The sequence below is a fragment of the Podarcis gaigeae genome (assembly GCF_964106915.1).
Source record: "Podarcis gaigeae genome assembly, chromosome: 15".
NCBI classification, from domain to species: domain Eukaryota; kingdom Metazoa; phylum Chordata; class Lepidosauria; order Squamata; family Lacertidae; genus Podarcis; species Podarcis gaigeae.
This window is the reverse complement of record NC_139692.1, coordinates 30,199,613-30,219,954: the sequence shown is the minus strand read 5'-3', so window position 1 is coordinate 30,219,954 and position 20,342 is coordinate 30,199,613. Positions and strand designations below refer to the sequence as shown.

At 50.1% G+C, this 20,342-nt stretch overlaps 2 protein-coding genes across 13 annotated transcripts in view; both read left to right on the top strand.

Annotated features, from left to right (window-relative positions):
- ELN (elastin) overlaps nt 1–4,071 on the top strand; it is a 57,564-nt gene extending 53,493 nt beyond the window's left edge. For all 10 annotated transcript variants that reach the window (XM_083714516.1, XM_083714517.1, XM_083714511.1 and 7 more), the window contains 4 exons: nt 412–456; nt 1,952–1,981; nt 2,085–2,114; nt 3,257–4,071. In XM_083714516.1, coding sequence (XP_083570642.1) covers nt 412–456; nt 1,952–1,981; nt 2,085–2,114; nt 3,257–3,273 — 122 coding nt within the window. In that variant the 3' untranslated portion in view covers nt 3,274–4,071. The remainder of the gene's footprint in view (nt 1–411; nt 457–1,951; nt 1,982–2,084; nt 2,115–3,256) is intronic.
- A 4,527-nt stretch (nt 4,072–8,598) lies between these two features.
- LIMK1 (LIM domain kinase 1) overlaps nt 8,599–20,342 on the top strand; it is a 36,389-nt gene continuing 24,645 nt past the window's right edge. Inside the window, exons 1-2 of one of the 3 annotated variants that reach the window (XM_083714543.1) lie at nt 8,599–9,029; nt 11,130–11,226. In XM_083714543.1, coding sequence (XP_083570669.1) covers nt 8,972–9,029; nt 11,130–11,226 — 155 coding nt within the window. In that variant the 5' untranslated portion in view covers nt 8,599–8,971. Of the gene's footprint in view, nt 9,030–11,129; nt 11,227–14,340; nt 14,579–18,704; nt 18,788–20,342 lie in introns of those variants that run through there. The other 2 variants (XM_083714542.1, XM_083714544.1) reach the window with 2 other exon arrangements.

Genomic DNA, 20,342 nt, shown 5'->3' with positions numbered 1-20,342 from the left:
ATCTGAGCACCCAGGCTCAGAGCATCCTATCTTTCTGGCCCCGAGCTGTATAGGAATGTGTGAACCGATTCCACCCAACTGGTGAGAGGGGACAGATGGGTGGGAGAAGAAGAAGAAGAAGAAGAAGAAGAAGAAGAGAAGGAGGAGGAATTTGGATTTGATATCCCGCTTTATCACTACCCGAAGGAGTCTCACAGGAGGTCCAGAGGGTGGCAACACAGAAACAGGCCTTTTCTCTGGTGGCTCCCTGTTTGTTGAATGCCCTCCCCAAGGAGGCTCACCCCAAGAAGAAGGAGTGTGGAAATCTGCAAGGGGTTGGACTAGACCTTTGGGGTCCCAGGCTTGTGGAATTCCTGCCATATTGAAGCTTTTCTGACTCTCTCTCTCTCACCCATCTTTTCTCCATTGTAGCGGGCGGAGCTGGCTATGGTTATGGTTTGTCTCCTATTTACCCAGGTACGTTAATAGGGGGTGGGGGGTGAGTTCAGTTCCTGAAAAACCCAGGTGCAGGGAGAAAGCAGTGGCCTGATCATGGCTGACACCCACAAAAGAGCTGAAACAGACCAGGGGAGCAGTCAATTTGTGGGCAAGCAGGTGGTCTTCAGTGGGGTCATCTCCCTCATAAGGTATGCCTTACACCCTGTCACTGGTACCAGTTCATAAGAACTTAAGAATCTAAGAGCCCGTTGGATCAGGCCAATGGCCCATCTAGTTCAGCATCCTGTCTCCACAGTGGCCAACCTGACGCCTGCGGGAAACCAGCAAGCGTAAGATGCCTTGCTCCCACAGGAGGTAGTAATGGCCGCCAGCTTGGATGGCTTTGAAAGATGCTTGGTCCATTCATGGAGGGGGGGGGACTAACAATGGCTACTAGCCATGATGGCTTTGTTCTGCCTCCATGGTTGGAGGCAGCAGAGCTTCTGGATAGCAATTGCTGGAGACCACAGGAGAGGAGAGGGCTCTTGTACTTGAATTCTGCTGTCACAGACTCACTGGATGCAGAGGAGTGGTGTGAGATCCCAGTGGGGGAACTCCCAAGGGAAGATGTCTCAGAGCCAGGGGATTGGTGGTGGGTCAGAGGGAGAAGAGGGAGCAGACGAGGAGGAGAAGGTGTCAGGGCCTGAGGAGGCAACAGGGTTTAGTGAGCAGGAAGATGCTGTTTCAGAGAGCAGTCCAGAGGCAGAGGCAGAGGCAGAAGCGGAGGCTGGAGAGGAGGAGGGCCAAGAGGCAGAGATGAGGCAGTCTGCTGAAGAAGCCAGGGAGTCTCCCCCTCCTGCTGTGACCAGCTCCCCTCCCCACTGGTTCCCCAGAACCAGAAGAGGTAGGAAGAGGGCGGAGGAAATGCGGGCAAGACGACAAAGCCTCAGATCGCTTGCAAAGAACTTAGGCAGCTGTGGGAAGGTGGGGACCTTCAGTCCCCACAACTGCCTCCTTGGGGCAAGCTCTATCGGGAACAGTTGCTGTGCTCACTAGGCCGGAGCTGTTTAGTTCCTTTGAATAAAGAGTTAACTTCACGGACACCTTGTGAATTATTGCTGACTTGTTCCCTACTCCTGCCTTGACACCTCGTTGGGCGTTTCTCATATCAGGTAACTGGCTGGCCACTGTGAGAAGGAGGTGCTGGACCAGATGGGCCTCCTTTGGCCTGATCCAGCTACAGGGCTCTTTGTATGTTCTTATGCTCAGAGATAAGAGTCCCATACTAATGATCTGAATACAATGAAATATAACAAGATGCTTAGGTGTTTCCATAGAATCCTGGAACAGTACAGTCATCTAGTCAAGCCCCCTGCAATGCATCAGTTTCCCCGCTTCTCTTTTGCTGAGGCCCACTGTGACCTTTGCCATGCACCCCTCACCCAAACACACACACACACAGTTCAGAATGTGGGAGGGGCTGCTGGCTGCTCTGTGTGGCTAACCAGTTTTCCTGCCTGGTTTGGGCTTGCAGGTGGAGTCCCTGGCCAGCTGGGCTATGGTGGTAAGTGCATTGTTTTCTGCTGGCTGGCTGGGTGGGGGGTCAAGGGTGAATCCAGGAGATCTTGAGTGACCTCACCCCGTGTTTCTCCCTTGCTTCTCCACAGGCAAACCTCCCAAGCCGTACGGCTACAGAGGTAAGTCGCACACCAACCCAGAAGCAGTCCACTTTCAAACTGTTTCTGTCTTGTTCTAAGAGCCTCCAGGTTCAAAGGCAGTCTACCTCTGCGTGCCAGGCTCTAGCAACAGGGATGGGGTGGGGAGAGCTTCTTCCCATCAGGCCTCGCCTGTACAGGGAGGGTCTCATAGGCCTCCAGTGGGCCGCTAATTGGAACAGGAGGTCAAAGGGCAAATTCTGTTGGTCTGGCTATTTTTTCAAAGGGGCGGGCGGGCCAGGAGAATGGCCACCAATCACGTTATGTTTGCGGACTTAAATGATAACAGCAAGTACCAACAGGTTCACTTGCCTGAATTCCGCACCAAGTTGAGAATCAGCACACAAATGGACACAATTTGGGGTACTGTTTTCCAGTCCATCAGAATCTTCCACTATCCCTACCTGTGAGCCACCCATGAAAAATGCCCCCCGGACACACAGTGTCCTCCTCCTCCTCCTATTGTTGTTTTATTTTATTTTAATGTGTTTATTGTGCCTTTCTCTGAAGGTGGGATTCAGGGTGGCTTGCAACATTATTATTGTTTAAAAAAATATATAAATTACAAGGTAATAAAAACAAAGTAGTTTTAGAACCAGCAACTGAAATACAGTTTGCCCTGACAGCAGCCCAGAAGATGGTTAAATAAGGACACCCCTGGTAGCAAAGGAGCTAGTCCATATGAACCCATCCACCAGTTCTGGTGTGCTCCAGGTGCCTCAGGGCCAGCCCACCCACGAGGCAGGGTGAAATGGAAGCCCCCGAGGCATCACCCCCACAGATGTCCTTTAATGTCATCAACCCTGTCCTGTGGAACTCTCCACCACTGGAGTTTCAGCAAGCGCTGAACGCTTTTCAATTCCACCAGACCTAGTCAGGCAATTCAGAACACATCCTCCCACAATGTCTTTTTCAAACTTTTTGAATGGTTCTATGGTTTCATTGCTGTAAACTGCTTTGACATATATATTTTTCTGATGTTGCAGTATGCTGGTAATATTATTATTATTACTATTTTTACAAATAAATAATACAAATAGTTCAAAGGCAGCTGGGATGTGAGTAAGGCATGTGTCACCGCTGATGGTCTTCCTCTTCTATTCTCCTCTCCCCACACCTTGCAGGCCGCAAGAGGAAGTAGCCCTGACAGACTGCCTACCATTCACCTCATGAACTTTGGTGCTACTGCCTGGTCTCGAATGTACCCCCTCACCCCGAGAAAAGCAGATTCCACCACCACCGCCATCGTCACCGCCGCCCTGTGCCTTTTTGCCCCACAGACCCCAAACAGCCCTCCTCCCTCTCTCACTGGTGCTACACCCAGCCGTCCACTTCCTGGGCGGTGGGGGGGCCTCTTTGGTGCTGCGGCCGAGGAGGGCCGCTTTCGGAGAAGGGGGGAAGATGCCCGAGCACTTTAGCCCACTCCTGAGCCCTGTCCGGGGGGGTCAGTAGTCACACTGGCCAGTTGGCCCCACTCCCTTTCCCAGTCTCCGCCCCCTCTCTCTCTCTCCAGGCTCCAGTTTTTTCTGGGGGGAGAATGCCACTGGGTTGCCATGGGAGCCCCTCCCCTGGCACACTGCCTGCGTATCGGCAGGGGAGGGGGAGCAGGCCAGGCTGGGGGGTCGGTGCCAACAGGATTAACCTTAATCCTCCAGCTGCTGCCTGTCAGGGCCGCAGCGGATTAGCACAGCCCAGGCCACATCCGGCCTTTCAAGCAAGAGAGCCAGAGGCCACGCCGTCCAGGTCCGAGCAAAGAGGCCGTCCTGGGGGTCCCCCACCCCTCCCCACGGGACCGTGGCCGACCTGCTCCACGACTCTTCATGTTTAATCACTTCGATGTAACTGGGATGGGACACTTTTTATAAGAGGAACAGTAAACCGCTTTCCGGGAAAAAAAGAATTAAATAAAACCTGACTAATAAATAACTTTTTAAAGGAACATTTCTTGTGCTTTTTCCTCCTGGAGACGTACAGTCTGGAACCTAGTTTCCCTTGAGCAACCCGAGCAAACACAAACTGAGTGTCTCTGAGCCTGTGCAGAGGGGCAAAGTGAGAGCATCTTGGCAGGTGTGACTGTTTATTATTAGATGCATAGAACTGTATAGTTGGAAGGGACCAGAGTCATCTGGTTCAACTCTTTGCAGTGCATCATGGCTAAAGATCTCTGACAGGTGGCCATCCAGCCTCCGTGGGAAAACCTCCAATGATGGAAATTCCACTACCTTCCGAAAGAGCCCGTTCTACTGTCCAATAGCTCGTAACACCAAACTGTTCTTCCCAGTGCTTTTTCTAGAAAAAGAGGTACTCAAACTCACCATGAATGCCACCCTTATATTGACAATGGTGTTCACCTGAGAGGTGCCAGAACTAGGCGATATATTGTGCAAAACCAGTGTGAAGTCCATATCGTGATATCGGTTTCATAATTTTTGACCTGGCAATATATCATGAATCATGATGCATGCATGTGTATGTGGTGATATATCACAATGTTGAAAACCAGATATCACCCAGCCCTATCCAGAATCGAGTTCCAATGAGTTCTGACCAAAAAAAAAGGGGCTCTGGTTCTTCCTGCTGTTTAGTCAAAATCTCCTTTCTGGTAATTTGAATCCATTGGTTCCAGTCCTCCCCTCCAGAGCAGCAGCAAACCAGCTCCCTCTGTCTTCCATGTGGCATCTCTTCAGTTCTTTGAAGATAGTTCTCATACCATCCCTCAATTTTGATAGATAGTAGTGAGATGCACACTTGGAAATGGCCCTCTCTGGATCCTATAGCTTAGGGGGAGGAGTTGGGCTGTAGGGCTCATTAAAGATCCAGAGGTGAGCTTGCTAGAGTGGAGCAAAGCACTTTGCAACCAGCAGTTCAGCTCCTTTGCAGCCTGAGGAGGAGCTGAGCTGTTTCACTGAGAGTCAAGCAACTTTTATTGCAGAATGCCCAGCAATGGGGCAACTTCTGTAAGCAATGACACAACTGAGAAAATGATGGTGTTGGTTTGGTTTTAGAAATACATTTTATTAAATTTCACACTTACAAACTGTCCCAACAATAAAAAAACACTACAGGAAAAAAAAAAACAAGACAGTAGAAATCGGAGAAACTGTAGCTGAAGAATTAATTATCCTGGAAAATATTACAGAGGAACTGTTTTGGATTGCCATTATACTAGGACCATTATATTTAAATGTAATATTTTTCTTTCCCTAGTCATAAAACCCACACGTGAATAAATGCATCTGGTGGAGACGAACTATGTTACTCCATGTTTGCCAATAGAATAAAATCATAAAATTGTACCTTACTGCCGAAAACGAATCTGCAGGGACCCTGCAGCACCTGTGTGAATTTCACAAGGAAATATCAGTGTTTGTGGTGCAAGTGAACCAAAAGTAGGCAGGAAATCAACACTGAGGAGGGGAGAGAGCATCGGGAATCATTGGGGAACGGAACTGAAATTTCTATGGACCATGTCATAATGCCATACCAATCTATGCTGCGGTCGCATTTTTAACATTGTGTGAAATTCCGGCCACCTCACCTAAAAACGGATATTGCAGAACTGGAACAGGTTTAGAAAGCAACAACCAAAATGATCAAGGGGGTTGAAGGAGAAAATTTGTGGCATTTGAGGCTTTTTAGTTAAGAGAAAAGGCAAGTAAGAGGCGACGTGATAGAGGTTATAAAATTATGCAAGGCATAGGAAAAGTGGAAAAGGTTTTCTTCCTCTCATAGCACTAGAAGTCGTGGACATCCAAATGAAGCTGGATATTGGAAGATTCAGGGCAGACATAAGGAAGTCCTTCTTCATGCAACTTGTTCCCACAGGAGGTAGTGATGGCCACCAGCCTGGATGGCTTTAACAGAAGATGGGGCAATTTTATGGAGGATAAGAAGACTATTGATGGCTTCTGGCCATGATAGATATGCTCTGCCTCTGCAGTTGGGAGGTAGCAATGCTTCTGAATACCAGATGCTAGAAACCAGAGGAGAGGGGAGGGGGGGATCTTGTGCTTTGGTCCTGCTTGCGAGTTTCCCAGTGAAGCATCTGGGGTGATCACTTTGAGAAGAGGATGCTGGACTAGATGGGCTGTTGGCCTGACCAGCAGACTCTTCTTACGTTCTTAATGGAAGTTAGCCAGCGCTTCTAGTGGAAAATAACAACAACAACAACACATCAAAAGAATCTCAATATAGCCATATGCACAATTGTCCCAAGACTCCTTTTTGCCAAGTTGTTCTGTACAGTGGCAATGTGTGCAGGGGGACAAAGGAGACACATACACAAATAAGCTGAAGAAATTGAAGGCTGTCACTGCTTGCTGCTCTGTACAAATTGAGAAAGGCAGAAATACAACAACAGAACAAGAGGAGATCCCAAATGCATCAGTTAAGCACTCTTAGAAGAGCCCAGCGGATGGATCAGGCCATCTAGACCGGCATCCTCTTCTCACAGTTGGTGACCCGGTGGCCATTGTGGGAAACCCACAAGCAGGATTCATGCACAAGAGCACTCTGGCCCTGCTGGGCTTCCAGCAGCAGGTATTCAGAAGCATTGTTGCCTCTGACTGTGGAGGCAGAGCATAGCCATTGTGGCTACTACCCATCGATAGCCTTTTCCTCTATAAATGGCTGCGCATTAGCAACCAGAAAATAGACAGCAGATAAGAACCTAAGAGGTTGTTGGATCAGGCCAATGGCCCATCAAACCCAGTTTCCTTTTCATATAATTGTTGAGCTGGAAGGGACCCCAGGGTTATCCAAGTCCATCCCTCTGCAATGCTGGAATCTCAACACGTAGTTCCCCATCCAATTTGAAACCAGACCAGACCCTGCTTAGCTTGGCAAATGTGCCAGCAGTTTTAGAGGCCAACCGATGTCCCAAGGGAAAGCCCACAAGCAGGATTCAAGTAGAAAGGGACTCCCCCTCAGGCCACCATGGCATCCGGCAACTGGTATTGATAAGTCTTGCTTCCTCCCACTGGCTAGAGAGACTGGTGGTCTGAAAGCAGTCCTTGGTTGGTAACCATGAGGACTGGAGTCTTAACCCAGTGGTGGGAGAACATCTGTCCCAGGTTCAATCCCAGGTGGCATCTCCAGGTAGAGACTCCCACTTTGGAGAGCTGCTGCTGGTCAGTGTCCACCATATGGGGCTGGACTGCTGGTCTGACACAGGACAAGGCAGCTTCCTACTGTTATGAGTTTATGAGTTATGAGTTATGAGACACAGAAACACACACACCCCGTTACAAGTTTCTAGATGCCAGACACTGAACTTCTGGATTCAGTAGATGTTAAAATATAAACTAAGCCAGTTTCCTGACCAGGAAATTGCCTGGGATGATGGAGAACAAAAGCCATTAGGAAAACCAAATGCAAGGGGTCTCAGCTCAGAGATAGTTGGGAAGACAAAGAGTTCGAAGTAGAGTTGACTGTGATCTGACCTAAGTTGCAGGATAGAAAAAGTGACCGGCTGGAAAAGGCAGAGCACAATGGCTGATGTCTGTTTGAATCCAGAGAAGCAAGAGTCTTTTGGGGCGTTAATGCTGGGAACTGCTGCATCGTAGGCTCAGGTTGCATATACAGTGGTACCTCGGGTTAAGTACTTAAATCGTTCTGGAGGTCCATTCTTAACCTGAAACTATTCTGCACCACTTTAGCTGATGGGGCCTCCTGCTGCTGCTGAGCACAATTTCTGTTCTCATCCTGAAGGAAAGTTCTTAACCCAAGGTACTATTTCTGGATTAGTGGAGTCTGTAACCTGAAGCGTATGTAACCCAAGGTGCCACTGTATGTGTAAATAAACTATGTATCATAAAAATACCCGAGTCCCCGCTATGCCTCATTTTTAAAAGGAAACAGGTAGGGGTGAATTTTCGTATTTCAAATTTTTAGTGGCGCCCTCTGCAAGGCCAAAATCTGATGTCCCCTGCCTCTTGCCTTCCATTCTGTGCGCTATGTCACAGTTGTGGCGCCCTGTGGTGTCCCCTTGGCTCGGCGCCCAGTGCAGGTGAACCAGCGATGCTGCCCTAAATCTGACTCTGGAAACATGGACCTTTGGTAAAGGTGCCTGGAACCCATTGGCGTCTCGCACAGCTCAGAGATTGGGGTGGCACACAAGAATACGTTTTCCTCTTCCCTGCACTACCCCCCTCGCCTTTTGTCTGCAGTTGCCCCTGGGCGCTCTGCACATACTCAGGGGCCCCTTCTCCATCCCCTCCTGAAACCCTGGAGAGAGAGGCTGCCAGTCAGCTGTGGACCATCACAGCTTAGCTGTGGTCTGACACAAGATCATACATTTCTCTTCACACACACCCCCGTCGGTTTTATCTGCCGTTGCCCCCGGACCCTCTGCGCGCACTCAGGGCTTCCCTCACCATCCCCTCCCTTTCCGTCAGCTTGGCTTCCCAGGGAGCGCGCGGCGGCGGGGTGTGTGTGCGCGCGTGCGCGTGCGTGTGTCCGGTTCTGGCTGGCTAGCTGCATCCCTGCCGGGACTCCGCTTCTTCTAGCCCCCCGCCCCGTCCAAGCGAGAGGGGAGGCGCCTGGCCTTGCATCGCCTTGCAGCGCACGTTGCATTATAGCTGGAGACGGGCGGAGTAAGGGGGGTCCCTCTGGCTGGCTGGCTCCTCTTTGGACCCGCCTCCCTCCTCCTCCTCACCCCCCGCCCCATTTTCCCAGGGCTGCCGCGCAGTCGGCCCGGGCGAGTCCGCAGCCGGCGCAACCAAGCAGCCCGCCTTGCCCGCCCTGCCCCCTTCGCCGCCCGGCAAGCGCAGGGAGGAGACGCCGACGCCGACGCCGACGCTGCTGCCGCCCGAGCCGGGGGGGTCTGGCGCGGCGTCCGCATGAGGCTGATGCTCCTGTGCTGCACCTGGAGAGACGAGCCCATGGGAGAGGACGAAGGTGGGTCCTGGAAGAGAGCCCTCCCCGCCCCCACTCCACGTCGCCCCTCGCCCGGCCTCTGGCCTGACTCCTGGGGCGCGGTGGTGACGGAGTGTGGGGCTCCTCCGCCCCCTCCCCTGCTTGACCTTGAGCCCCACAGGGGGTGGGAGAGAGAAAGAGAGAAACGTCCGGGCCGCCCCCTTGCTGCATTGCACGCGTGGCGGGCATTCACACGTGCAAGAGGCCGGCAGGGGTGGGGGCGAAAGGAGAGATCTACTTCACGCGCGTGCGCTAGTGGGGCTTGTGGAGTGGTCCTCGGAAGGTTGGGAGAGGCCCCCAAGGCCTACATAGCCCCTTCACTCGCCTTAACGGGCGTGCGCCGACTAAGTGGGAGCGCGTCTCTGAGCACGTGCAGAGCGCGTTTCCTCTCTCCCCACCTCCAGCCCGTTGTCTCTGCGCTTTCAACTCACCCTAGGAGGCGGGGGCGGGGAGGTTAATCCGGTGCCCATCCGGGGAGTGCTGTCCAGCGTGCTGTTTCTCCCGACCTCCTGCCTCAGGCAAGGGAGTCTCGTCTGACCGGAATGCAAGAAAGTGGGGTTTGGATAAAAGGCTTCGGGGTTGATTCTAGGATCCATGCTTTCCCACTTCCTTTCGCAAATATTTTCGCTACTTTACTGAAAGTTGAGGATTCATAGAGCCTTTCCTGAGTGTGGGAATTCTCCTTTTGCAAACGGGTGGAACAGGATAGGGTGAATAAAATGCTCATTCACAGCAGGAAGAAGGGTGTCCCCCTCGCCCCACAAATCCTATCATCTTTCTGATCCTCATAACCCCAATGGCATCTGGGTCCAGAAGAGGGTGGGCATGCTGTGGTTACAAAGAAAAAAGAAAGCACTCTCTGTGCATGCTCCAAGACACCCTTGCTCCCCTGTAATTGTTACAGCATGGAGGCCTGCTACTGAAAACAGGTTCAGAGTCTGGGTGCAAGGAAAAATTATCACCCCCCCCCATTCTGTTCCCCATTTCTAGGGTTGCCTCCCTGGTTTCCCTGCCACTCCTCTCCCCACACCCCCCCCCCCAATCTATGGGAGTGAAGTAGGGGACAGTCCTGCTGTTATATAAACAGGAGATCGATCTGTGGCCACCAGCCATGGGAAAGGAGGTCATAGGGCTAGCCTCAGCATTTGTGAGCAGCTGGGTGCAGGAGAATTGCCATTACCCCCCCCCCAATGCCCCCTCTCAAGAGGTAACAGGGATGAGGCTCCTGGCGGAGCCATGCTTCAGGTTCGGATTACGGAAGTTATTCTGCGTGTTCTCAGAGGCACCCTTGTTCATTCAGTGTGCGTGCTGCATTTCTTTGAGCACTGCTTCAAACAAATCTATTCTGGGGGGGCACAGGAGGATGAGGTGCATTCTGGGGGAGAGTGAGAAATCACCCACATCCCCTCTGGAGTTTTGGAGTGCCTCTGCACTATACATTTAAATCAGCGTCATGCAACTTTAAATAGCCATGCCTTTCCCCCAAAAAAATCCTGGGAAGTGTAGTTTGTTATGGTGCTGAGGGTTTTTAGGGGACCCCTTATTCCTCTCCCCAAACTGCAAATCCCAGAGTGGTTTGACAGTCAATCCCTGTTCCCAGGGAACTCTGGAAATTGTAGTTCCGGGAGTAGGGGCTAATAGGGGTATTTCTAAAAGCAACTCAACATCCTTAGCAAACTATGGTTGCCAAGATTCTTCAGGAGAAGCCGTGCCTGTTTAAAGTGGTCTTGGACTGCTTTAAATATGTGTTATGCATTGACTCCCTCCTTCCTCTCTGAGGCCACACCACACATCCAACATGCATTGAAAGCCTGTTTGGCTTCCCAGGATCTGTAGTTTGTTAAGGGCTCTGGGAACTGCAGCTCCTCAAGGCCAAAACTGCCATCCCCAGAATTCTTTCGGGGAAAGCCATGCCAGTTTGAAGTGGTACTATACCACTTTAAAAGTGTCGTGCAGACAAGGGCCCTGTTTGTAGGCCTACATCTGGTTTTGGGCAAAAACTGAAATCCTGCAGTGAGAGCCCAGGCTGTGCTGATGACCTCCCTCCACTCAACCTGCCCCCACCTCTGTTTTCCTCTCCAGGAAGCGATCTGCCGATATGCGCCAGCTGCAGCCACAGTATCTACGACGGCCAGTATCTGCAGGCCCTCAACGCGGACTGGCACACCGACTGCTTCAGGTAGGACCGCTCTGGTAGGGCGGCTGTCACCAGTAGGGTGCGAAGGGGGAGCCTTCATCCTCCCAGCTGCTTTTCTGAACTGCCATCTTCCATCAGGCCCTGCCAGGAGGGTCAAAGGTCAAGGACAATGGGAGTTGTAGTCCTGCAAGCTAAGGGAAAGGACTATAGCTCAGGGATGGAACACTTGCTTTGAGTGCAGAAGGTCCCAGGTTCAATCCCCAATGGTGAGAGATTCTCCTGTCTGAAATCCTCGAGATCTGCTGCCAGTCAGTGTAGACAGTACTGGGCTAGATGGGCCAGTGGTCTGACTTCCTGTGTTCCGATCTGGAGAACCACAGTTTCAGAAAGCAGTGAGGTGGTTATTAGAGCAAGGAAATTTTCAAGATCTGGGGCTTTTTCCTTTAGAAAGCGGTAGTGTTGGATTAGGACCTGAGAGAGGCCAGGGTTCAAATCCCCACTAGGTCATGACTTTGGATCTGTCGCTGCCTCTTGGCTTAGCCTACCTCACAGGGTTGTTGTGGGCAGGAGAACCTGGGAGGAAAAAAAGGTGGGCTATAAATGCAATCAATCAATCAATCAATCAATCAATAGCTAGCTGGCTAGCTAGTTAGCTAGCTTGACTTTCCAGGCCAGAGCTACATCTCAAGAGAGGCTGTGTTGCAAAGTGGTTTACATTATCGGACTAGGACATGGGAGACCTGAGTTCAAATCCCCACTCGGTCATGACATTCACTGGGTGACTTGGAGGCCAGTCGCTGCCTCTCAGCCTAGCCTGCCTCACAGGGTTGTTGTGGGAATTAATTGAGGGGAGAGGGGAGAACCATGTACACTCCTTTGAGCTCCTTGGAGAAAAAGGAGAAATGCTAGGAAATTCAGGGCAGGCATAAGAAAGTCCTTCTTAATGCAATGCATAGTTAAATGATGGAACTCACTGCCCCAGGAGTCAGTGATGGCCGCCGGCTTGGATGGTTTTAAAAGAGGACTGGACAGAAGGGCTGTCGATGACAATTAGCTACAATGACTATGGTCTGCCTCTGAATCCTACTTGCTGGGGATCCCAAGTGGGGAGACAGTTGCTCTGGCGCTCAGGCCCTGATTATGGGCTTCCTGGAAGAGGTGTCTGGTTGGCCATTTTGAGGACTGGATGCTGGACTAGAAATCGGCTTCTTTTCGACTGAGCCATCCCAGGACTCTTCCTATGTTCATTGTTGCTTATCTGGCCAGAAAGGAAGTGCCCCCCACCCTTAGAATATTCTTTAGCATGGGTTGGTGTGAGCAACGAGATCCAGCGCTCTCCTGCCAAGGAGGTTCGTGGCCTGGTCCTGGGACAGCTTGAACAGTTCCTTCTGCACCAAAGAATCATGCAAACCTCGAATTGTAGAGTTGGAAGGGCATCTAGCCCAACTCCTGCAATGCAGGAATCACAGCTAAAAGAGTCCCTGACTGATCGCTGTCCAACCTCTGTTGAAAATCCTCCAGTGATGGAGAATCCACTGCTGTGGAAGGAGAATCCTCCACTGTGGAACAGATCCTATGCTCAGAAAGTTGTTCCTTGTCAGAATCTCCTTTCTTGCCATTTGAATCCTTTGGTCTGGGTCCAACCCTCTGGAGCAGCAGAAAAGAAACTGGCTCCATCTTCCCAGTGAGAGCCCATCAGATATTTGAAGATGGCTATCATATCACTTTTCTTCTCCAGGCTAAATATAACCAATGCCCTCAACCTTTCCTCCAAAGGCTTGGACCCTTGATAATCTCTGTCATCCTCCTCTGCCCACCTTCCAGCTTGCCAATAGCCTTCTTAAACTGCAGTGCCCCACCACACTCCAGGTGGGGTCTGACCAGGGCAGATCTGGACAGTAGACTTCTTCTGAAGATGCCTATCATAGAATTGTAGAGTTGGAAGGGACCCTGGCGACCATCAAGTCCCACAATGCAGAAATATGCAGCTGTCCCGTTCGGGGATCGAACCTGCAACCTTGGCATTATCAGCACCATGCTCTAACCAACTGAGCTATCCTGCTTGCACCTCTCGGTCTTCTCTTCTCCAGGCTAAACATACCCTCTCCCCTCCAGCATATGTTCCAGGTGCCTGGTGGGGAGGGGGCAAAAGACTAGAGCCACCTTCCTCCGCTGATCATCTGTTTCCCCAACAGCTTGGCTGCTCCATTCATTCTTGGCTTTGCAGTCCCTCCCCCCCTCCTCCTTCTGGGCAGCCATCAATATGGCTGGTGGCATCTGGCAAGCGCAGAGACTTGGCTCTCCTTCCAAGAGACACACTCCTCACACGTCCAGCTCAGAGCCGATTCCCTGGGCCCCAACCCTGGCTGCTTTGGGGTTGTGCGCTTTTAAAAGCCTGGCTGCCTCCCCCACCAAGCAGGGAATAAAATAGCTCTTCTCTCTCACACACACACACACACACACTGGAGACTGCTTGGAAGAGTCTGGCTTGAGGACAAACGGGTGCGTCTGTGATCCATCTGAGGACATGCATTTAAACTCTGGAACTTGCTCCTGCAGGACGCAGTGGGGAACACCAACCTGGATTCCTTTAAAAGACAAATTCATGGAGGAGAAGGCTGCTAACCATGATAGCTATGCTCTGCCTCTGAGCTCTTCTTATGTCCTGATGGAACCTCCAGGCCCAGTGGCAGTCTATCTAGATTTCCAGGTTCTTAGGGGCGTTTAGCTATTGTGAGAACAGGGTGCTGGGCCAGATGTGTCTTTGGCCTGATCCATCAGGCTCTTATCACATTCTTACAGCTCTTGCATGCTGGGGAGATGCCCAGGCGTCGGTGCTTCCCCCACCAGCTGGCGGGGCTCAGAGGTGGGTGGAAATTACATGTGTCCTCTGAGGTGGACAATGCGCAGGCTGGCTCGATGATGCAAGAGGCGGTGCAGAGAGAGGCCTGTGCTCTGGCCTCCCAGATGTGGCAAGAGCACATCTGCGCAGGGCTGTTGACAAAGATAGCTACGTGACTCCCAGGGGGCGGCTGAGAGAGAGGCCCGATGCTGCGTGGAGGCGCAGTCACAGAGGAAATTCCCCTCCTTGTGATTACAGAACAACTTCCTGCCCTGGGGCTGGGCTGGCTGGAGTCAGCTTCCGAGGCAGAACAGAGCAGAGCAGAGTGGCGCAAATTGCAATGGCAGTGAGGAGCTACTCTTTGGGGTCAGAGCTGGCGAACTCGGGGGCTTATCTCAGGGGCCGGGCTCAGCCCCTGGCTGCCCAGGGGAGGCAGGGAAGGGTGTGCCTCTGCCCACGTTCGAGGCACCAGCAGTGGGCAGGTGCCAAGGAGGAGACCCCGTTGCTGGCTGCCGTGCTCAAGAGCAACCACTTTCTGACAGCAGGAGCCAAGTAAGTCTCCACCGGAAATGATGAAATGCAGGATTTGAACTCAGAGTTGGCAGGAGATAAAAGTCGACCAGCTGGGCCAGGCGCTGGGTTGTGTTGGTTCAGTGCACTGCCTCCGACTGTGGTCAGCTAGGTGTCTCTGGAAAGCTTCCCAGTACAGTTGACGCTTGAGTTGCGAACGTGATCCGTGCGGGATGCACGTTCGCAACCCGCAGCGTCCATAACCCTCAGTGACGCATCTGTGCACGTGCGGGTTGGGATTTGGTGCTTCTGCACATGCGCAAAGTGCAATTTAGTGCTTCTGCGCATGCACGGCAGCCAAAAGCCAGAAGTAACCCATTCTGGTACTTCCGAGTTTCGGTGGTCCGTAACCTGAAAAACCGGAACCTGAAGTGTCTGTAAGCTGAGGTATGGACTGTAGTGGTCCTGTTGCCCTTTGGCTCTAAGCATCTGATATTGAAAGATACTTCCTCTGAATGTGGAGGGTTTATTTAGCGGTCACAGGTGAGAACCGCTGACTAGGGTTGGGTGATATATTGATATATCCTCCAGTTTGCAGTCCTTGGCATAGAACAAGCAGAAATGCGGACAAGCCCAAAGAGGTGACATGGTAGAAGTTTATAAAATGACACATGGCATGATGAAGGTGGCTCAGGTGGTTAGAACATGGTGTTAAAAATGCCAAGGTTGTGGGTTTGATCCCCGTATGGGCCAGCTGCATATGCAGGGGTTTGGGTAGAGGACCCTCAAGGTCCCTTCCAACTCTGCAGTTCTATGATTCCATGGTGAAAGTGGATAGAGAGACGTTTTTCTCCCTCTCTCATAACACTAGAACTCGTGGACATCCAATGAAGCTGCTGGAAGATTTGGTACAGAGGAAAGAAAGTCCTTCTTCACACTGTGCATAGTTAAACTGTGGAACTCCCTCCCACAGGAGGCAGTGATGGCCAACAACCTGGGTGGCTTTAAAAGAGAATTAGGCAAATTCATGGAATTAGGCTCTTGAAGGCTACTAGCTATGGTAGCTATGCTCTGCCTCCACAGTCAGAGGCAATAATGCTTCTGAATACCAGTTTCTGAAAACTGCAGGAGGAAAGAGGCCTCTTGTGCTCAAGTCCTGCTTGCTGCTTGCTTCTCTATGGAGCATCTGGTTGGCCACTGTGAGAACAGGATGCTGGAATAGCTGGGCCATTGGCCTGATCCACCAGGCTTTTCTGATGTTCCTGTTGTTCTTTATCTCTAGCATCTTGTGTCCAAAGATACACTTCCTCTGAACATGGAAGTTTGATTTAGTTGGCCAGGTTCTCCATGGTATTAAAACTGCCTTTTAAAGCAAGAATGGAGGCTCCCTGTTGGGCTTGTCTTTGCATTTGTTTTCTGATTCAGAAGCATCCCCACCTAAAGTTATAGGCAGCAGTGCTTCTTTTGAAATGGTCACGGGGGTGGGGCATTTCTGTTCGGCTCACTTACGCCTAGGATAAAGAGATCCAGCAGGTTTCTGTGTGGTTTCCAAAACCTGCTGTATGTGGTTTGACCCGAGGCAAAAGGAAGGTGGAAGGAATTTGTGTTGCGCTCTGGGATGTGAAATCCCATTCTGTTTTCTTCAGACTGGGAACAGGGAGCTGCCAGCTCCTGGTTGCCTCGTAGAAGCTTCTCAGTGCCAGCAAACTGGAAGAGTTTTGCAGCTTCTGATTCTATTTCCAGATCAGCGGCTACCACTTGCCAGCACGTGCCTGCGAAGGTCACCTTTCATTGTCCTTGGTGGAGAAAGAAAGGCAAGCTTGGGCTCCTTTTGTCAACATCCTGTCTCGTATTATTAGGATCACTGTTCCTGGGCAAGGTGGAATTCTGAAGGAAATGGGAACAGGAGCAGAAAATGGCCAGTGTCTGCTGATTTGTTCCTTGTGTGGGACAGAAATCAGTCCAGTGAATGTTATCCACATTCACTGTTGTGGCTTTCAGTCTGCAAATGATATGTAACTGGTGGTGTTCCTCTCCCCTGTTTGCATTGGATTTCCTTTGCATCGAAACAAATAGTGCTGATTGATTGATTGATTGATTGATTGATTGATTGATTAACCTACTATATATTTTGGAAGGTAGTTTGTCTGTCTGTCTGCCTGCCTGCTCTCTATGTGTTTGGACATGTCTTGGGATAATGTTTCCCCAGTGTGGCATTATAGTACCTGAGATAGAGGAGCACTTTTTCCATCTATGTTTGAATACCATCTGATGCCGTTTTGAATTGAGATACTGTTGTTGTTGTTGTTGTAGTAGTTGTTGTAGTTGTAGTAGTAGTAGTAGTAGTAGTAGTACTGGTTGTTGTTGACCTTTCCCCCCAAGGAGCTCAAGGTACCATGCATAATTCTTCCCCTCTTCATTCCAAAAGGAAGCCAAAACTCATTTTGGGTGGGTGTCCCACATTTAACCTCATTTAAACTTTAAACCTTTAAGAGGAATTCCAGCTATCAGAGTCCATGGCTTGGGAGCAGACCCTTTTCTGATTTGCTGAAAATGCTGATTTTCCTTGGTAGGTTTTTGGAAATCCCATTGAAACCCCAAATGGCTGGGCCTGATGGGTTCTTTTCTGCATTAACCCCCAGGGCAGACTCTGAAAAGGGTAGTGACTATGTTTGGTTCCTCTAGGTCAGGGTGGTCCAACTTTTCATACCAAGTGGGCCACAAGAGTACTTTGACACAGAACCTGTGGGCCACACATAGCGTGGGAGGGGGAGTGAGGCCAGAATTTTAGCTAAGAACCAAAAGTGTTCAGGTATAATACCAGTCCGTAATAGGGAATGGAGATCTGGGAAGAAGACTGGTCACTGTTGTCATAAAACTTATTTGACAAAAGGAAACCCAACAACTGAGAAAGATGTTGTTACATAATTAGATACGTAACTGATGATGTCAAATTCCAGAGAGTGAGATGAGTGTCTTGGTTTTTTGCCAGAAGCTGAGCTTAAGTCAAATAAAAATGGCATGTGTGATGTACAGAGTCTTCCATGTGACTCTTAATGGAGGGAGCATTAAAATTAGAGGCTTCCCTGCCCCCAGAAGCTTACAAATTAAATTGTGTTTGAAAAGGAAGTGGCAAGGTGGCAAGGCAGATGCCCTTATTCCCTGTGGGCAAGGCAGATAAGAAGGAAGGGGAGACAAGAGAGAACTTCGAGTGGTTGCAGTTTCATGTTTTCAAGCTTCCATTTTGTTGTGGGCAGCGATGAAGGGGCCTGAACTGTAGGCCTCACAGGAAAGGTGTTGTTTCTTTGTTTTTAGTAGGAAGGAACCGAACATTTCTTGCTTGGAACTAATTTCTGTGAGCTCATGAGTGCTTGCAATCCACTGGATTCTCATGGCATGCACATAATTTATTTATTGCCTTGACACCCCATATTTCTGTCTCTCCAAGGAGCTCAAGTTGGTATACATGTTTCTCCCCAACCTCATTTACTCGCCACCACAACCCTGTGAGGTAGGTCAGGCTGAGAGGCCGGGACAGAGCCCAAGCTTCATGGCTGATGGGGGGATTTCAACCCTGGTCTTCTAGTTCCTAGCCTGACACTCTAGCCACTATGCCACACTGGGTCTCCACACAACCTTTTGTGAAATTATTTTATCTTATTTTACATTGCGATGTTGTACTGAGCCACTGATAGCCCTCTTCTCCTCCGCCTTGAATTTGTCCAGTCGTCTTTGAAAGCCATCCAAGTTGGTGGCCTTTGCTGCCTCCACAGCTGAGCACGATAGTCTTTGGTCTGTTCTGAATATTCCCAAAATTCAGCTTCCTTGGATGTCCACGAATTCTACAGTTGTGAGAGGGGAAGGGAACCTCTTCTCTATCCACTTTCTCCATGCTGGGCATAATTTTATAAACTTCAATCAGGTTGCCTCTTTTACTTGCATTTTCTCTGAACTTAAAAACTCCCAAATGCTGCAACCTATGTGCAAATTAGTGTGGTGCGGAGGGGGAGGAGCGGGGAAGGAGGCCACCCACCCAGCAAGGAAGTGTGAGTGGGCTTTGCATGGAAGTGAAAGCGATATCCAGCGGATGCTGGGTGCCAGATATCAGGCTACCACAGACCAGTTGCTTCTTGTAGACTTCCAAGTGGCGTTTGGTTGGGCGGCGCTTTTGCTCAGATCCAACAGAGCTGCCCTTAGGAATGGACCTGCCATGTTCAGAGGAAGTCTATCCCTGAACACCACTTTCTTCAGGTAGGTGTGGTGGCTTTTGCTTCCATTAATTTTTTTTTTTTAAATAATATCTCGAACGACTTATATTCAAAAGAATTTCAGATCAGCGCATGGAAAATAGAACTCCGATACAGCAGGTTAGAGTCTCAGAATGTTATACAAACCAGAGGTCTGGTACTGTAGGGAAAAAATAGGTTGCAACATTTGGGACTTTTTTTGGTGAGTAAGAGGCAACACGATAGGCAAAATTATGCCTGGCATGGAGAAAGTGGATGGAGGAAAGTTTTCCTTCTTCCTCTAATGCTAGACATTCGATGAAGCTGAATGTTGGAAGATTCAGGACAGATGAAAGGAACTTCTTCATGCAGCGCAACGTTAAACCGTGGAACTCACTCCCACAAGAGGCAGAGATGGGCACCAATTTGGATGGCTTTGAAAGGGGATTTGGCAAGATCATTAAGGAGAGGGCTGTCATTTGCTAAAAGCCACAATGGCTGTGCTCTGCCTCCACAGAGGCAGCAATGCCTATGAGTGCAGAGGGGGAGGTCTCTTGTGCTTGGAGTCTGCTTGCTGAGTGACAGTCTGGCCACTGTGAGAGCAGGATACTGGACTAGATGTGCCATTGGCCTGATCCAGCAGGCTCTTCTGATGTTCAAAAATGGAGATCCAATGCAAAAAAAGCCAGAAACTCTAATCGACATACATTATCAAGTATAATCTCACAACAAAATACAAAGTGTAGGTCAAATGCAGTGCAAATGAAAAAGATCAAGCAATATACTGTACCAGGCAAAAGGCAAAGGCAAAAACCAAATAAGTGCTCATTCACACTTTAACTTGACCCATATTTTGATTGGATTGTGTATCGATTAATTCCACTGCGTCTGAGAGCTTTTATCGCCGTTCCACTGCTGTGCCTTGTGAAAATCAGATCTTACCTGCTGAATCAGATCTCATCAGCTGCGTGGAAAAAACTGGAGAGAGATTTTGCTTACTGAGCTTCTGATTCAGCGGGTAAGATTGGATTTCCACAAGGCACAGCTGCAGAACATTGAGGGAAGCTTCTGGACTCGGGGGGGATTAATTGGGACACAAGGCGATCAAAATACGGAGCAAGCAAAATGTGGATGAGCCCTAAATCTCAGAATGCTAGGACTGTAGAGTTGGAAGGGGCCTGAAGGGTCATCTAGCCCAACCCCCTGCAATGCAGTGAATAAAAAGCAGGTGCTGTACAAAATAATAAAAATAAAACAGAATACAGGAATATTAACAATAACCTTTCCAAATAGCACTATGCTCTCAATTCTTATGTTCTTCTGCTCCTTACTCTTAGGTTTGTATGCTCCTGCTAAATCCCAGGAAACCCAGAATAGCCATTGTTTGGTAGCCAGGCATGGGTTAAACCCAGGCGGCTCTGCTATTGGCTCCCCTCTCTCCCTGCTTAGAGTTTGAGCTGGGAAGTTCCGCAAGGGTGATGTAATGGGGTGGCCCCCCTGCAGGTGACGTCAGTCATTGCTGCTTTGGCATTCCCCTCCTCACTCTGGAAATGAGGTGGGGAGGAGAGGAGGGGGCTGAG